This window comes from Cyprinus carpio, chromosome A4 (assembly GCF_018340385.1).
Source record: "Cyprinus carpio isolate SPL01 chromosome A4, ASM1834038v1, whole genome shotgun sequence".
Lineage (NCBI taxonomy): Eukaryota > Metazoa > Chordata > Actinopteri > Cypriniformes > Cyprinidae > Cyprinus > Cyprinus carpio.
In genome coordinates, this window is record NC_056575.1 from 9651624 (window position 1) to 9671050 (window position 19427).

A 19427-nucleotide genomic window follows, 5' to 3' on the forward strand; every position below is an offset into this window, starting at 1 on the left:
GACATTAAAACTGTTGATTCTTCACCAAAGATACAATGTTTACTGTATTTATTAAAGAATTTGGATGAACCATTAAAAATGGTATTGCAATCACACTTCCCACCACACAACATTGGAGCTTGACAATAATTCTGTAATATTATTTAAAAAAATATATAAAATTTTACATAAATATATAAGGATTATTACATCATTATTTTATAATTATCAATATATTATATTTCATCTATAATATTTTATTAATATTTATGAATAAGTAATATTTTAATACATATTTTACATTTTAATCTGATTTCTTTATCTCTTATTTGATCTATTTTGCCAAATTGTGCTGAGCTTACATTTCACTCATGACTAGTTTGGGCTGGGAAAAACTGCACGTGCATTTTAGATTAATAATTATTTAATTAAATTAAGTCTGGATGGGAGTTGTGTGTGTCTCTATCTTGCCCTCTGCATGTAATGACAAGTTCATCTTCATACAGTAGTTCAGTCTCAGCCTGGGGCCAGTGCTTCTGCCTGAACTTTACCATTTTACCAGACCATGTGTCACAGATTCAGGTGCACTGTCATGTTCAAGGAGGAAAAAGCTTTGAAAAAACTGTCTAGTTCTGTCTAGAAAAACTGCATTGTTTGTAAAACATAGTAAAGACCACAAGAACCCAAAATTGGACTTTTGTAGCTTTTAGTCCATGTCTTTTAGTTTTGATGATAGTATATGCATAAAACTTTTGACAGATTTATCGATTTTCTCTTCTGGGATAAAAAATATTCATAAATCTTGGACATTTTTCCATATTAAATGCTTTCTAATATTATCTGCAACTGACTATAAGAGTAAGTAGCACATGATGGTTTGTGGCTGTGACGTGACTTCAGCCTGTTGGTCATCTATAAAAAGAATCTTTTTGCTATGATTATCAAAAATATTTCAACAGGAAACACGTCACCACAGGAAAGAAAACTGCATTTGACAAGCCATTTCATGTGGAATTTAAAAGCTAGACACAAGATTGCTGACGTATAAATGATGTAAGAAATCATTTTAAATCTAATAATAGAAAAATGTAGATCAGCATATCTGGATATTGCTGTGTGTCTGAAGGGTGTGTGAGTATGTTGGACACTGAGGTAGGCCTGTGCATGTATTGTACAATGATCAACCATTCATCTACATTAAGGACTGCTCAGGTCTCGCCAGTCTCTGGAACTTAGTGACTCTGTCAGAGGGCAAAACAAAGTTTCCTTTTCAGGGTGAGGCCACTTCCATACAGTAACACTAGAATAATGATGCTGTTGTACAGTATGACATGATTTTTTTACTGATAAATTTGAATATCTGATATCTAGCATAATTTGAAAGTATAATGATTTACTTTGTTACTCTCATAAAAAATTTCAATTAAAACATGAAACTGCACCCAAATTTTAACAATCGTTGAGGTTATATACATTGCTTGACTAATTCCACTGGGGTGAAATGTGTGTATATATTTATATTATTTAAAATATTTTTAAATATATATATATATATATATATATATAAATAGATACATATATATTTATAAATATATATATATATATATTTATTTAAAATATTTTTAAAATAAATGAATTTAAAATAGATACATTTTATATTTATATAAAGTTTTTTAAAATAAATTATTACTTTTATCTAGCATCAGTGCATTCAACTCATCAAAAGTGACAGTAAGACAGAGAAACATCTTTGTATTTCTATTTCAGATAGATGCTGTTATGAATATTCTATTCATCAGGAAATAATTACAGTTTGAAATACATAGTAATATGAAATATATTACATTTACATTTATGAAATAAATTTACTTAATAATAATAATAATAATAATAATAAATATATTATTTATTGATTGATTTTTCTACCAAACTAATATTTCAAACACTCTTGACCATTTTTCAGAATTAGAATCATTCATTCAAGTACAGTATATCCAAATTTTTCACTGGTAGTGTAGGAAATCTGACATAGTTTATGTCACTAACATAGATTGCATTCCCAGTCATAGCACTGTAAGAGATAATATGGATATACTGTATATATTTGCTATTATGTAATTTACACTAATATGCAACTCAATACTTCGGCTTTCATGTCACGTCTAATAAAATGATGCATCTTCAGACTGCCTGACTGTGTGGCTAGTGTGTATGACACAAACCACTAATATAGGATGACGGAAATGGAAATATAAAGGAAAATCAAGAATGTCATAGTAATGTGCAACACGTGCCATGCCACAGACAGTAAGCACCAGTCACAGTACATTCAGAAACCATGATTATTCATTTCCAGTATACCACAAGGATTGAATCATGCAGATCAGACAGATGTAATAAGAGCTAATGACCCCCAAGGTCTTCTAGGGATCAAATCAAGACCTTTCACTAACCTTTTTAGGGTAGAAGAGATCTAGCATACTTGTCATCTGACTGTCAATCCCAGAATGCTCAGCTCTCAGACTGACTCTGGTTGGTAACATCAGCTGCACATCAGCAATCATATCTGATTTTAGTGGCTGTCCATCAAAACCTGCCCAGAATACCAGAGGACAATGATCCACTTCTGTGGCACACTAAAGACCGTGTAAGCATTTACTATAAAGGCCCTAAACTATCAAACTAGAGCTTTTTCAGATCTGTTGTTTATCTTTAATGCACTTATTGTTTATTACACTTAGCTGAATTGTTGAAATACACGTTTTTCTTTGCCCCACAGCCCCCTCTAGTGACAAATAAAATTCCCTGTAAATCTATGGCTATTACGCTCTAATTATTGCTAATGCATGGAGTACAGTATGCAAATGCTATTGCATGCTTAGAATATCAAGATGACTTATTTGTTAACATGCAAAACAATCCTTGAGAACTTGACCTTCCATTTGCAGTATAATGGATGAAGAACATAATATCTTGTGATGGGGTCATGTAACAAATATAGTAAGGTCATATAACAACAAATACTACTGTTTGAAACGTTGAGCGTACAATGTCTTCAGGTCCACTTACTATTTTTAAATAATAGGGCAGAATACACATACATAGCATGCACTGCATAATAACTATTTTGTGGAAAATGTCTCACAGGAGTCTTGAGATCAAGTGCATACTAAACGTTTTGCCAAACTTGAGTATCCTATGCACAATACACACACTTCAGAAACAAACATTTTGAACACAACCTATTTTAGTGCCTCCATATGGTGGAAGTACTTGCAAATGATCCCAGTATATGACAGCCGAAGAAATATCGTGCTGTTGCTAGAGGGCGCTGCTGAGCCATATTTTGCTCACTGTGCGTAATGTTTGCTACTGTCCTGAGAGCTACCAGAGTTCAGGATCGCAACAAAAACAAACACAAGCAGTGGACTACAGAAGAACAACCTGACATTAAGGATATGATGCTATGGCTAGTGGATTTCAAGGAAATACAAACCAGACATTCTTAATTAGAAATGCCATTACTGCACTGCAATGCATTAAACCTATACTCAACATCAGTAAAAGTAGTTCACAAAAGATCTACACACAGAGCTTACTTACATGGTTCTTAAAGGTCATTAATGTATTGTTATTTATTTATTTATTTATTTATTTATGTAGAATATTTTTATTTTTAAAAACCCACGTGATAAAATTATTTATTTATTTAACTTAGGCTTACATAACATTTTGTAGAAAAAAATAATAAAAATAAAATTCCCCCTCATGTTTGTTTACTTTCGTTTTTTTCCACTTCACCTTATTTTCGGTTGTCTGTTTTTTTGTAGCCTACTTCAGCGCTTAAATACTTAATGTACCTAAATACTTTCATGTCAATCATATCAAGCTTTTTTATTATACTGTTGCCCATTACTCAGTTCAGTCATATTTTTAATTATTGTTACATTGTTATTATTTTGTTGAACTAATAATTGCTGCAAAACACATTACATGCAACTGGAAATGCTTTAGTCCTAGAAATGTACAGTTACTAGATATGGCAATAAAGCACATTAAACTGAAGAATAATTGAGAAAGAGTGATGAAGGGAAAGCACTGACAAAACCCAATAAAATACAATTAAGTGTTCTCCATTATGCCATTATTCCATTAGGAGAGTGAGAGAGAGAGAGAGAGAGAGACCTGCACTTCAATTGTAACTCCGCCTCTGGCTTCATCCAGGCTGCATGCTTTATTCCAGTAGTCTTTACTCTGGAGAAAAGCGAAGGGGAGGGGAGGAGGAACACGCGCCGGTAGTGGGATGGACGGGTAAAGCATGGAGTCTTCTGGCGCATATTTGAGCTGCCAGAGGCAAGACGAGCACTTCACCGATGAATGAGTGACGGGTCGCTCTTCTTAGACGCCCCCTTCAAATACCAGACCCCGTTCATTAGCTTAAATAACGACTAAACACCGAGTGCGGGATATTTGTGACTTTCTATAACGGCTGAGCGCCGATCTTAAGGTTTACTGAGCATAAGGACACATCTCTGAGGAAACCATGGAAACGGAATCATCCCAATTAGTGAGTAACGGAACGAATGAGAGTGAGCCTCTACCGGTGGACTATCCCGGAGGAGAGATGCCAGCCTCTCTCGGTGTACGGAGAGGGTCCAGCGTGAAGAAACATCACCACAAACACAACCTGAAGCACCGCTACGACCTGTTCGAGACGCTCGGCAGAGGAACATATGGAAAAGTGAAGAAAGCCATAGAGAGGCTCACTGGACGAGTGGTGAGTTGATCAACATGCAATGACTCAAATATAGCTCTTTCAAACCAAGATATCTTAAGTTCTTGGTACCAACTTCGTTTCAGATGTTTCTCCTACTGTAAAATTATTTGAGATTAACTGGCATGAAAATACAGAGCTATAAAATGCAAATTTTGTTGAATGAACCTTTGGAAGAATTAAATGAGTTTTGCATCTTGTCAAATTGAAGTCTTGAAAATCTGGTCTTTTTCCCCATCACTCTTAGAAATAAAGGTTCCAAATGGGGGGTTTCACAGTGATGCCACAGAAGAACCATTTTTTTTTAATGTGAAGGACATTTCATTAGAACCTTTTGTGGAATGGAAAGGTTCCATGGATGTTAAAGGTTCTTTGTGGGACCATCAATGTCAACAGAAAACCTTTATTTTTAAGAGTGATCATGGAGAAGCAGAAGACGAGAATGTGTCTGCTTCATCTCACTGTCCTATGGGATTGAACAGAGATATTAGAAAGATCCCATTTGTGATTATACATTCAAATGATATATATTGTGTGTATCACTTGCTATCAGTTGACCTAATTAAACATTCCTTTGAAACATTGGTGAAAGTAAATGCGCCCTTAATGACCATCATTACATGCACAATTTGACAGGGCAAGTGCTGTCTTCCGTTCCTCAGTGACAGGGGTCAGGTCATTTAGGTCATATAGGAGTTGAGCAGGTCAAAGGTTTCAAAGCACGAGAGGTATGTTTATGTTGAAAGTAACCAAAGCTCCTTTACGTATTACTCTGGATTCACCACCATCGCAAGGAAATGCATGACATCTGTAGAGCAAGTGAGAAAAACTGGGATAAACCACTTCTGTTTTGGAACTAGGTCAGCACATTATTCCCAAGACAGATCTGCATCTTGAGTGGGGCAGATATGGACCTAGTGGGTCAGAGCTGTGGGCGAAAAATGTGGCCTAATGTCAACAGCTGCCTGAGCGCAGGATGCTCTCAGAGTCATGTCCGGGACTTGGTAACCTAATAATGGAACCACTTTAAGAGCATTTCCTCAGAATAAGCACCGTCTGACTAGACAGAAACATTAGACAGTGTGATTCTGTGGAGACCAATACAACTGGTTGTGTTTTCAGTGTCAATGACCAACTCTAAATCTATGGTGATGACTTTGGCAGCAGGAAAGAATGTTCCAGCGTATACATTTAAAAACTTTCCCTGCAAACACATTTGTGAGTGAGTTTCAGTCCTTTGCTTTGTGAACTTTGTTATTTTAATGGGGGTTCTGTGATGAAAAAAAGACAGTTCAATATTGTGGACAAGGGCAGATGATAAAGTAGCATGCACAAACTGATCAATTTTGGAGTCGCAGTCCATTGTCTGAATGGACCGATGGCTGAATCTAGGAATGCATGACTCACGCTAGCAAAGGAAAGGATTCTTAACATTGTAGAATGAATTGAACCAGAACAATTATTTTGACTCTTTGCATGTGTTTCTTTAAAGACGTTGTCTTGACAACAAAGTAAAATTGGATATTGGAAGCATTTTTTCCACACTAAAATTATTTTCACATGCATATTGTTTACATCTTATGGCTATAATATTGAAACAGTTTTTTAGTGTTTATGTATTGGCTCATTTAAAAAAAAAAAAAAAGAAAGAAAAAAAAGGGTTGAGTTGAAATACATTTTTGTGGTTATGCCAAACAATCTAAAAATATGCGTTTTTTATTGCAAGGACACTGACATAGTATTTGTCTGGAGACATAGAAAGATGGAAAAGGCAGAGGAAGTTGGAAAGAAACAACAAATGTGACAACAAGCTTTCTTTTTTTGCTCCTTCATTGTTCAACTTTCTATGACTCTTTTTACAAAACTTCGTTCTGCACAAGTGCTCCGATGAGTAAAGGTGCTCCTTTTCCCCCTTAAACGCAGACAGGTAAAACAACACAGCTGTTGTGTGAGGCTCAGACAATGGGCTGGTCTATGTCTAGGAGACAATAAGAAGGCTTCAATTTTAGCCAGGGGTTAGAGAAGAGCAAAGCCTACAGCCAGCTGGCAAAGGCATCAAACACAGGTTGGCTTAATGATCTGTAGCCACAGGCTGGGTTACAATACCACTCAACCATGTGCGCTTCCTTCAGCGAGGTCAAAAAAATCACCTGCGTGCCCATCTGCTGCAATGCAATTTTAATGAGTTTATGCTTTCACTGTAATTAGGGTAAAGTTTGAGAGGATAAGACATTATATCACACTGAGGTCCTAAAGTGTCTCTGAACACTCACATCTGTATCTTACAGCCTTTTTAAACCCATCCACCATCCTAGTTACAAACTCCAGATTCTAATCAGACAGATCATATCCAAGTGGCAAGTTCTGTACTATGAGTATTACATAAGTCACTGATAAGACTGTAACATGCAATGCGTGCATTGTAGATGTCATCAGACAATAAAACAATACATTGCATGAACACAATTTCCCCTAAAAGGCTTGGGTTGGCAGTACTGTGGTTGTGAACTGCACTGGGTGGACAGGAAGTCAGCTCTGTCAGCACCACTTCCCCTTCTGCGTGTTTTATGAGTTAGTGGAGGAACAGGCTGCAAACTTCCTGCAACTTTAATCCCACCTCATGACCACTCAGACTTAGCCAGGCAGAAATCTTCTCAGCATCCTCAAACACGCATATAAAGAATAAGACTTTAAGATATAGAGTAAATACAATTAATTTACCAGCAAAAACAGTTTATGCTTGAGATAACATTGCATTATCTAAAATAAATAAATAAATAAATATGTAAAAATGAAAAAAGAGGTTCTTTGAAAGCAGGCCTTTGAGCACAGACACATCTCTGTGATAGAGCCTGTTTAGGAGCTGGTAAATGGGACATTTAAAAATAACTTCTGTGGTGCGCCTTCTCCCAAAAAAGCCATTCACCTTCACAGAAACCCATTTTCGCACAAGGTTAAGCCACTAACTCTTGATCTAGACTCCCTTAGCTTACCAAAAAACATCTCTCTCCAGAACTTCCAAACAAAAAAAGTACAGAAATAAACTCAGTGCTTTCTATAAGGATTAAAATCATTTATATGATTTATGCATCTTTTAAATGACTATTTACGTAGTTCATAATAATTAAAGCGTATTATCACTGTACAATATTATATTATTAATTTTAATTACATTTATTGTATTTGATCACACTATTTTGAAGCTACAGTACTATGTTTAGTCCATAATGTATTGTGAAAATATTGTATATTTTATTATAAAAGAAACACTATTATTATAGTTTTTGTTAATATTTTAAATTCAATTTAATTCAGTTTTTATAATTTGCTTATTTTTTTTGTTCTTATACATTTTTAAATAGGTCATATAGATTTTAGTTTATTTTAGTACTTCAAGTTAAACTAAATGAAATGAGAAATGTTGCCTTATCAACTAGCTGTTATATTTTATTTTAATTCATGTATTAGTTTTAGTTAACTATTATAACCCTAGTCCATGTTGAAACCCACTATAATAAACTGCTCTGCCGGTTAAATAAAAAGAGTGCCTCTACTACTAGATTGGTTAATTCAGCAAATGTGTGGGTCACCTGACCACCTAAGACAGGAAGTACTTTCCTGTGAACTACTTGACACCATAAAAGGGAGTAGGCTCTTCTGTTTCTATGATCTATGACCCCCGAGCCAGGATGCCACTGGAACAGGAATAACATCAATCAGAGTTTTTGCAACTTTTGACCCTCATTTTCAACAGTACTGCTCAATCAATCTGAAAAATTGAGCTACTAAACCAGGAATCCATCAATATTTTCTAGTTACTCCAGTCAAAAGAATCATTAATATTAGTTTGTCTAAATGCTGATGTGCTTCAAATAGAACTCAGAGTTGATTTTACATGTTTGTTGGTTCTCAGGTGGCGATTAAATCCATCCGAAAGGAAAAGATTAAAGATGAACAAGACATGGTGCACATTCGCAGGGAGATCGAGATCATGTCTTCTCTCCGTCATCCACACATCATCTCTATATACGAAGGTAGGTCTTTTTCTCACCGCTAGTCTTAAAACACTCTCACTGAGACACCACAACTCCACTTGAAACTGAGCACAGAAACTGAGCACACATCAAAAGTCCACAAGCCCCTTCACTTTGATTCTCAACATGTGTAAACTCCACACCCTTTGCTGCCCAGTGTGGTTTTTCTCAACATCCAATCATCTTTAGATCAGTTGCCCTCACGTTTTATTCGTGCGATCTGACCGCACCCTGCTAGCCCAAGGGTGTTGATCAGGCAACAATTTTGTTAGGGGTGTAAACTCTCTAATGGAGATGAAGCGAATGCATTGAAGTCATTACAGTACTGCAGCAATCAGCATGTTTGAAATGTCCCATGCATGTAGCTTTGCCTCTCAGAACATAAATCAAAAACCCATCAAATTAGGCCCCAAGCGCATTGTGCCTTGAACGCGATACTCAAAACAAAGACTTGACAAAGCTGCTTTGTCTCAATGCTGACAGAAAGAGACTTCACGGCTTTGGACTCACGCCGCGCTTTCAGCCGAGAGCCATTATTACTGACCCTGGATCGGTCTGAGAGTCTGTGCCAAAACATAGAGCGTTCAGTCTCCTGTGTCTAATACGGATTAGTTGAGAGAGGTAATTACTCAGTGCTAGCTTCTAGCGCTGGTTTGCGATCGGGTTCAATGTCTTGAACATGAACTTAACTGGTTTTTGAAGGTTATTTCAACAAGCTTGGTTAGTCCTATCTAAATACACATGTTGTTGAAAGTGACACCATGAGAGCCAAAGGAACCAACCTGATCAAAGGGATTCTCCATTGTCTATTTGGTCCACTGGCCATCACTGTGACAACCAGCCTCTGGGCAGTAAACAATGAAGAGTCACTATGGAGATGCTCCTGCTGTATCAGCAGAAGCTGGAGGAGGATCTGAATGGAGCAAGAGCTTCACTCCCCTGCAAAATAAAAACAAAGATTTGCTGAGGTCCTATTTTTTCCATCAAGATTTGCAAGATAAACACTTGACTCTGATTGGTTTAAATGATGGCTATTAATCTAAGAGCTGCTACTAAGAATACTGTGTTGTGCAAAACACATACCTTTTCTTAGAACAGGAATGTTTACGCCACCATCCAAGATCACGTACACCAAATCTCACTTCCTCTCTGCACTTAACACCAGTTAACAGTTGTGGTCTCCCTTGTAAAGACAGCTCCTAATCACCATGACACTGACCAAAGCCAGACTCGCTGGAGATTTTGACTCCTACATACTGGCAACGGCCCAACAAAAGCTTGAGTCAATGACAGAGAGCTTAATCTAGAGAGCTAGACACATAGTGGAAATATGCTGTTTTCATTTTCATGCACCGTCTCTTTAACGTGCAAATGCCTATAATGCAATGATGTTGAGTAATCTTATTGACCACTGTTGTATTTGCTTCTATTCACAGTGTTCGAGAATAAGGATAAGATTGTGATCGTGATGGAATATGCCAGTAAGGGTGAGCTGTACGATTACATCAGCGAGCGCCGAAGGCTCAGCGAAAGGGAGACCAGACACTTCTTCAGACAGATCGTCTCTGCTGTTCATTACTGCCACAAGGTGAGGGTGGAACCGGTGGAGCCATGTGGTGAGGCAAATTAAAAGCTAATTTGCTGACCTTCATGCCATTCCAAACCGGTATGGCCTTTTCTATTGGGAAACACAAAAAAATTGTGGGTTTTGTGGTCCATGCAATGAAAGGTGGTATTTTGGACCCCATTGACTTTCATTATATAAACAAAAACAGTTGAAACATTCTTATTAATAACATTTGTGTGTGTGTGTGTGTGTGTGTGTGTTCCATTAAAAAAAAAAGTCATAAAGGTCAAACTAGGTGAAAAATGAAGACAAAGGTTTTCTGTATTATGGAGGGGAAAAAGAAATAATAAAACAAACAGTTTAGATAAAAAAAAATGCTGAAGCTGGTCTGCTGGTCTTAGTTGGTCTAAGCTTTGGCTGGTTTTAGAGAAATTTTTGCACTTTTCAGATCAACTTGGCCACCCTAGCCCTAGCCAGACCAGTTTGGGCAGGTTTGGGGACTAGCTTTAACCAGCCAAGGCCGGCAACTAGCTGGTTTTCAGCAGGAATATTGTAAATATATCCTCTGCAGCATTTCTTACCTTTAGCCTTATGTAGCTAAGGTACTTAACCTTTAACCATGACTACAGTTACATCATAGCACAGCACAGCCTCTGGAACTAAACAACTGACATCTGTGGAATGTTCACGTGTAGTTGCACATGAGTTCTCTACAGAGTAAATAAAATGATTTACTGGATGAAGGAGGACTTGACATGATATGAGAGGGATAAACTAAACTTCCAAGAATGTCTTGATGCGAAAGGTTTTGGAGCCAGAGAGCAGCTGTGTTCTTCTGTCCTGATGCCAAACCCCTCCTCATCTCCAATTTTTCCCACTTTCCAAGCGTGATATACTTCGAACTGGCCTTTCACTTTGATCCAGCACATATTTCTTCATTGTTTTCTCTTTTATTTCACATTTTAGAGCATATTTTTCTAGTTTTATAAAGATTAAGTGTAGAATTAATGCAGAAGATGTCGTTCCTAGATCAGTACAAAGGGTCAGCCAGTACCCAAGGCCGTGTCAGCTGGAAAATGAAACATCCTGGGGGCATTCAGCCTGGGCTTGGCCTTTGTTTCTATACAGCTGGGATGATGATGTCATCAACTCAGCTGGGGGATTCCAAGGAGGTCGTCCCAGAAAGAAGGGAGGAGATACACAGATCAGGCCATTTGACAGTCGGGTTCTTGAACCAGATGAAGGGAAATGTCCCTTTTCCCTTTCATAAAATATTGCTGTCTTCAAAGAATAGCAAGAGCAAGTTCATAATGTATTTGTTGTTCATTAATGTTTTGTAGGACATTTTATATGACAAAACTAGCTGGCAGCAATTTTTTTTATATGATGCCTATGAGAATGAATTTGATCTAAAAACAGTGATGATGTCTTACAGAACGGAGTAGTACACCGAGATCTCAAGCTGGAAAACATTCTCCTGGATGACAACGGTAACATCAAGGTACGTTACGATTTTCCTCTAGTGATTTGTTACTCTATATCAGCCTTTTCTGACTTGGTTTTATATTCCAGATTGCAGATTTTGGTTTGTCCAACCTCTACCACAAGGACAAGCTTCTTCAAACGTTCTGCGGCAGCCCGCTTTACGCTTCCCCTGAGATTGTGAATGGACGACCGTATAGAGGCCCGGAGGTGCGTTATGAACTAATATTCCCCAGTTATGCAACCCTACATTGCCATTTAAGAGGCCTTTATTTTTTACCTTTAAAAAATGTGGGCTAGGAAACACAATCACTTATTTCTGGTCTCAAAAGAACAAAACACAGATAACAAAGAGAAAGAAAAAGTGTTTCCAACTCATATCTGAAGGAGAAAAGACCACCCCTCATTCCACATCCAAACTCACTCACTCACTCCCCACACAGGAATCGCTTCACAGGCCAAGTCAGTCAATGTACCCAACATCCTCCATAATCCAGTGAGAAACAAAGACTTTGCCAAAAAGAATGAGGACTTATCTCAAAGCTATTTTCAGCATATCAAGCATTCTTACAGCCCCTTCATGTTTTCTCATATTTAATATCCAAACACTAAGCCTGTCTGGAACACAGGAATATATCAAAATTCTCATACTTTTTCCGGTTTTTAATGTATGATGACACATGCAAGATTCTAAAAGCCTCTGGACATTCAATCATACACCCTCAGAATGATCCCCCTGGTCCCTCAGTCATCCTTACATAACTGGAGACCATGGGAAAGGCAGCGTTCTTCTCGCTGGTCAGAGATCAGTGGATCAGGGCCAACAATCAGAGAGTTCCTCACATTCTACTCAGGGTTAGACAGGTCTGGAGTTTGGGGAGTGGACGCTTCCTGCGCTGTAATCAGCCATTGTTTCCCCTAGATACCTCCTCATTCCTGGCCTGCACCCTTGGCTAATCAGCAGAGGTGCAGCAGGGTCAGACGACATCGGGCATGCCACGAGAAATTATTAAATAACGAGCAGGAATTATGATGGCAGTTTCTGCGCCGATATATATGAGATTATGATGACAATGACAGCTTGATTAGATGTTTATATACAGTAGGTGGATTTGTCTTTATGACAAGTGTTTACCGTCACATGCTCAACTAGTACAAAGGTTAAACGGTCTGTGAAGCCGTTAATTAAATGAAAAATTATACAAAAAAAGAGCATCATGCTGATAATATTGTATTTATATTAATAAAATAAGTCAATGTATAATACAGTATTTTATTTATGTATTTTATTTATTGACATTTATATAATTAATAATAATACTAATAATAATAAAACATTGTTCGTAATTCATACTAACATTCATAGACAAAAACTATGACTGAAACAAACAAAAGAATTCCATAAACCATTTTCAACTGTATTTCCCAGTGGACGAATTTATCAGTGTGGGATTGTTTTGAAAGGTTGACAGTTGGGCGTTGGGCGTATTACTCTACACTCTTGTCTACGGAACAATGCCCTTCGATGGAGGAGACCACCAAAGACTCATTCGCCAGATCAGCAATGGAGAATATAGGGAACCACCACAGTCATCAGGTATGTGTCTTCTTGATTGGTATTTCAAAGTCGTCTTAACCCAAATGTCTCCAAGTTTTCCTGATCGAGTTTAAATCTCTCCATTCTATTCAGATGCTCGTGGTTTGATCCGCTGGATGTTGATGGTTAATCCAGATCGCAGGGCTACAGTTGAGGACATTGCGAATCACTGGTGGGTGAACTGGGGCTGGAAAACCAGCGTATGCGACTGCCAAACGCAAAGGGAAAATAGCTCGCCTATGCTGGCCCGCTTCATTGACTGGCAGAACCGCACCGAGGTCCGTCCAGGCAAAGTTCAATGCCCAGAGCCTGGTAACATTAACAATGTCACTAATACAGCCTTGACTCCAGCCCGGCGTCTGAGAAAGTCCATGAAGGAGAACGATGGTGGGATGTGGGGTGTTGCAGAGGAGAAGCCAGGCCTCAAGAGACCAAAGAGCATCCTGAAGACTCGAGCGTCCAGTGGAGACCAGCGGTCCCAGAGTCTGTGCGAAGTAGAGCTTAGGCGGTCCATTTGCTACCAAGATGTCGAGTCCGGCTCCAGTCCAGAGCGAGAGGACACACTGGGTGGCTCGCCAGCCAAAATGGTGTCCATGTTACCTAAGAAAGGCATTCTGAAAAATAATCAGCAGCGTGAGTCTGGATATTACTCCTCGCCAGAGCGCAGCGAGTCCTCCGAACTGTTAGGGGGTGCCACTGTGCAGCCTCCAAACAGCTCACCACCCAAACGGACTGTCGGGAGGAAAGGTATACTGAAGCGTAACGGGAGATATTCCACGCACAGTGCCGTGGAAGTCCATGGGGAGGTCCCGGCAGACTCAACTGTCTTGCGGAGCCAAAGCAGACCATCCAGCATCTTGTATGAGGAGACGGGTCTCTCCAGCATGGGGTTGGACTGGCCTCCCGCCTCTCCGAAACCCAACATCCGGGGGTCGCTGTCGGCCGAAGACTTGCTGCAGATGGCTGGGTTCAGGGGCCTTCAGACCAGCGGAAAGGGCGTTCGCAGCCCTCCCGGTTCCCCTGGAGACAATGGCAGCTTCTCCTTACTGGGCGATCTGGATGATGTTACCCAGGTGTACCAGAAAGCCCTGGATATCACCAGCCAGCTAGGCTAGACTTGGACAAAAAGGCAGAGAGACTGGAAGAGTGAACGATTCCCAGCTTGTCCTTCTCATCACAGTGCTGCTAGGTAAATGTTTACAGGTCGAGAAGCGGGACATTTCAAATCTCCATTCACCAACTCGTGTTGATGAGCATTTCTCATGATATTCCCGTTTTAGACTCGACAGTTGAGGGGGAACAACCGAAGCACTTTAAAGTGTCTGTTCTCTGAGATGCAGCACGTAATGACAGCTGGGATTGTGTTATTTAAATTATTTATCTGTCATTTATGGTTTGGACATTTTGAAAAACACCAAGGCCATTTCATAGTTTATGGGAGAGCGTTTTTATCAATACAGGTCATGCATTATGAAAAGTGTTAGATAAATGGCATTTGAACATCTGTATAATAAACTTTAATTGTATTATACCAGCAATTTCAATGAAGTGCATGCACAACAGTCCATCAGTAATGCTAAGACTAAAAGTTAAGGAGTGTTTTTGAGAATATGAAAAGATGTAGGTTTATTATATAAAAAATAAGAGCATTTTGTCTTTATTGTCTTTTGTAAACCGTTTTGACAGCACTTACAGAAAAGTAGCAAAAGGTACTGTACTACAGTACCAACATGGTTTTTGAACATGTATCATGGTACTACCATGGTAATGTTGGAGGGGGGCTAATTTATTATTATTATTTAAAAAAAAAATACCAGTAAACTTTGGCAGCTCTAAAATATAACCAACAATAATTACAAGTAACTAAAATTCTAAAACTAAACAAATGTAAAAAATCCAAATAAAATGAAATTCTAAGTTACAATAACTCTGCTTTCTAAAGTTTAATTAATTTCAGTATGTACAATGGTATATATCAAAGTGCCATGATATCACCTTCACTGTACCATGATACTTTTTTGTAAGGGAAGTAACAAGATGTCATAAAAGGTACCAAAAATACACTGAGAGGATATCATGATCTCAGAGCTCATTCTAACCTGTTGTGACAGAGACGGAGTCATGCAAATGTTGACATATCTCTGAGATCAGCTAGAGAGCAACTATTGCAACACAAAGCACAGGAAAGGTCAAAGGGCAAAGGTTGCATCAGTGTTATGATACCCTACATTCTCATTCTCTCTCACACAGACACACACACAATGCTAGTGCACACGGTAATTATATGAGCTCCCTGAAGCATGAAAGTGTGGAAAGACAAGCTTTGACCTGTGGTGAAATTCTGGCCCAGAAATGACCTACGTTTCAACAGCACATGCCTTTTAAGACAGGAAAGAGATGCCAAACTATTCTTTTCACAAGGTGGAGTGTTAAAAGACACATATTCTGAAAATGAAAAGGTTTCACTTAAAAAGTGGGAATAAAAAGGTCATGTTTCAAACTGTAAAATCTTCAGGATGTGGTATGTATTGTGCACGTGCAATTGTTTTATTGTTCAGCATACAATGGCATGTCAAGATCAAATGAAGATACTATGCCATTTTTTCCGTTATTTTGTTTGTTTTTGGTTGTTCCACTAGTTTAATTTCCTAAATTGCTCACACAGGCTTAATTTCCAAACATTGGTTGCATGTGGCATTTTTACTGTGGGTTAAGCATGAACTATAATAGTCTAGCTTTAAACTTTAAGTGTGTGCTTAACATTTAAAATCTGCATTAAGATATACAGTACAGTACAACGCATTTCTGTCAACCTAAGCATCAATGCAGTTATATATGAAGTAAAGTGTAACCATTTAAATATATATAAGAAATTAACTGGAAAAAGATTGTGTTTATCCTTTAGGATATCTATTATAGGTCATTGAGAAAACTTGACTGGATATACTACATATTTAAATTGTGTTATTTAATGTGTCTTGTATTATATTCTGTACATTGTCATGGCTATTTGCCTCTCTGTACTTTTTTTTTTAAATCTTTTTGGACTAATGATTGTCTTGATTTGTGCCTTCATTAACATAAGATTGTCCTGATAATGTTAATGTTACTCTCAGTTTAAATAATTTGCAGTATTGTGTAAGAGTTTTTAAATAGGCATCCATGGAAAAGAAGTTTGTCTGGATGGTTTGTTATGAGCACAGTTAGGTAGTGTATTAAACCCTGTGCTGTTTGTGCTCAGTGCAAAACACGGTCAGTTCTTCTAATAAATGTCTTGATCTAAATGAGATGTGTGTGTCTCCACTTATTCCATTAAACATAGAACACAAAGTACTTGTAAAAGTTTAAAGCCTCTCAATCAACAAACCAGCTGTTCCAGGATAGGATCAGTGCTATAGATAATAAAAAAAATTAATTAAATAAATAAATAAATAAGAGTTTGTCTTATATATATAACCAAGATTGCTGGCCTCAATGGCAAGTTATACTGTGGTGTGCTGACCTTGTCAGGTCACATACATTTTTTCTTTTTTGTTGTTTGTTCCTCAGCCCGCATGATCACAGTGCAATGCAAGCACATATTTCAAGTAATGCATTGACTTCTCATGTAACTTTTTCCAAAACAGCTAAATCCCTCATATACATCAGTGTAAAAATAATTGTAGTATGAATAGCTAATGCCAACTTTTAATATGCATTACAATAAACATTATAACATTTCCATGTTCTATTCAAAACAAACAAAGAAACAACAAAAATACATTGATCTATATAGCACACATATTTCTTATCGTTTTTGGATAGAACATATCTATATCTACAGTTTATATATATGTGTGTGTGTGTGTGTATGTATGTATCCAGTATATATTTGATACTTTTACAAAGAAGTACTGTAAAAAACAATATCAAACAGAAAAAGGTACTCATTTCCTAAACAACCCAAAAAGGCTCAGCATATGGTTTTTCAGAGGGTTGTAGGGTGGAAAAGCAAACACAAGACTGTATTTAAAAGGATGGGCTAGACTAGGCTGAAGGAACACAAGGCCGTCTCTTCATATGGCAGGAAAAATAATCAACATCCATCAGAGCAGAGTTGGTGTGTAGTTTGATTGTTTTAATGGACACTCGCCCTGATGTAAGGTGTGAAACTCATTATTTACGCCCTAATACCTCCCGTCTATGACTAAGTAGGTGTGTGCGTGTTTATGTTTCCAAGTTTGTGCAAGGATCTGTGAAAAATCTTCCGTGTCGGCACCTCCTCTACATACAAACACACATCTCATAAATCTCAACTAATTTTAGCTCAGTGTCTGCCCACAGATTGCATCAATGCATGAGCTGCTCTGGAAGTCTAGGCTACTTGTTTCTTAGGAATGTCTGGCCTTTGCGCAGCAACCACTACAAAGCCACAGAAAGAAAATGAGAAAAGGGATGGGGAAAAGGAGGATGAATAGACAAAAAAGGTGAGAGTGCTTCCAATCGGACAGCTGATGTCAAAGCCTCATTTTAAATCCTGACCGCATGGAATCCAAGGCTCCTGACAGCACCAAATTATACTAAACAAAGGCCAAGAAAACCACAGATCCATTTTTTCGCATTTCTTTTTGTGAAATTGTGTTGATGTTTAGGTTTGTGTGTGGTCCAACCAAACAGAATCTCTAAATCCAAATAGGATGTAACAGGATAGCTTTCTCTTTCCTAAAGGAAAAAAAGCTTCTTCTCTCATTCCAGAGAGTGTTCAACCCATCTGGTCTTGATTGAAAACAACCCCCTTTTGTTTTCAAGGAGCTGCCTTGAATCGTTGCAACAAGATCAAAGATAGATGTCCATTATTGCTGAATTAGGATCAGCTTTCTATTTTAACACAAACCTTAACCATTGGAAACTGTTCTCAACATGTTTATTTGTAAAGTTTTAGATTTACAAATCATTTGCTGTCATCTAATATTCATTAATAATATGCAAATTAAATCAATATGCATGGTGTAACAACTATCTTTCTAATATTTTTTGTATTTTATTTTTAATTTTTTTTGTTTATTTATAAACAAAATAGTATGAATTGCATTGAACGTAATTTTAGTTATGAACCATAACATGAAAGTAATTATAGATATTGACCAGAATTTTCCTAGACATTAATCAACTGATTAAAGAGAATAATGTCTCTGTCTGAATAATTAAATCTCATACTGAATAGCATACACTGCGAGAAAAAATACTTAGAAAAACATCTTGGCAGAACATGACCAGTAACTTTTTTTGTTACGTTTATTAATGTTTCCTTCAACCCTAAAACACAACACAATCCAAGGTATAATTTAAAATATGGGTAAAACATCTGTGAAAATTCTATACAGAAAATTCCTTTAGATTAACAGGGTACACTGATTAGGCTGTTTTGCTGAATCTTCTCAGAGTGTCTGTACGTAAGCCTAGAAAAATGGCTATTTCATGTGCAACAAATGTATTTTTTTGCCCCATTAATTTCTTGAGAGATTTAATTTTAATATGAATAGGATTTAAGCAAGTGTGTTTTTTTAGAGATTGCTTAAGACTGAATTAAAGCCCTTGTTTGGCTCTATTAGATGAAATACTCTATGTACATACAGTAAATTCCATCTGAGGAAGACATCTCATATTAAACAGATGACAGCTTGGTGAGCAAATCATCACAATGACTGAAGAAGACCTAGTAGACCAAAAATAGTTAGGTCTAATCTAGACAGACAAACACAGCCTGGAGAGAACTGAGCTGGAGCTGTGTATATGGGAATGATAATCGGCACAAATAATTGTGCTAACATGCAATAAGTCTAATTTAGCTCTGAGCAATGTGGAATATATTGAGCATTAAATCAGCACCTCAAATTATAGAAAAAAAGCTACAAACAAAGGGTATTATGGTATGGGGGGTACCTGTCACAGTCATCTAGAGTTGAGCACATGCATTTACCAAAGCTAAATCTAATCCAAATCTAAGTAGCCCAA

The 19427-nt window shown here is 37.5% G+C and overlaps 1 protein-coding gene across 1 annotated transcript; it reads left to right on the forward strand.

Annotated features, from left to right (window-relative positions):
• The first annotated feature begins 4222 nt into the window (after positions 1 to 4222).
• On the forward strand, positions 4223 to 16713 carry LOC109057214 (NUAK family SNF1-like kinase 1). Its single transcript, XM_042739953.1, has 7 exons — positions 4223 to 4756; positions 8667 to 8787; positions 10224 to 10375; positions 11790 to 11855; positions 11927 to 12046; positions 13301 to 13433; positions 13527 to 16713. The coding sequence occupies exons 1-7, from the start codon at positions 4523 to 4525 to the stop codon at positions 14546 to 14548; spliced, it is 1848 nt and encodes a 615-aa protein (XP_042595887.1). The 5' UTR covers positions 4223 to 4522; the 3' UTR covers positions 14549 to 16713.
• Positions 16714 to 19427: the final 2714 nt, after the last annotated feature.

Coding starts and splice junctions, on each gene's coding strand:
- LOC109057214 (XM_042739953.1), top strand. CDS start 4,523: ATGGAAACGGAATCATCCCAATTAGTGAGTAACGGAACGAATGAGAGT. Junction 8,788..10,223: donor CATCATCTCTATATACGAAG/GTAGGTCTTTTT, acceptor TTCTATTCACAG/TGTTCGAGAATAAGGATAAG. Junction 11,856..11,926: donor ATGACAACGGTAACATCAAG/GTACGTTACGAT, acceptor TTTATATTCCAG/ATTGCAGATTTTGGTTTGTC.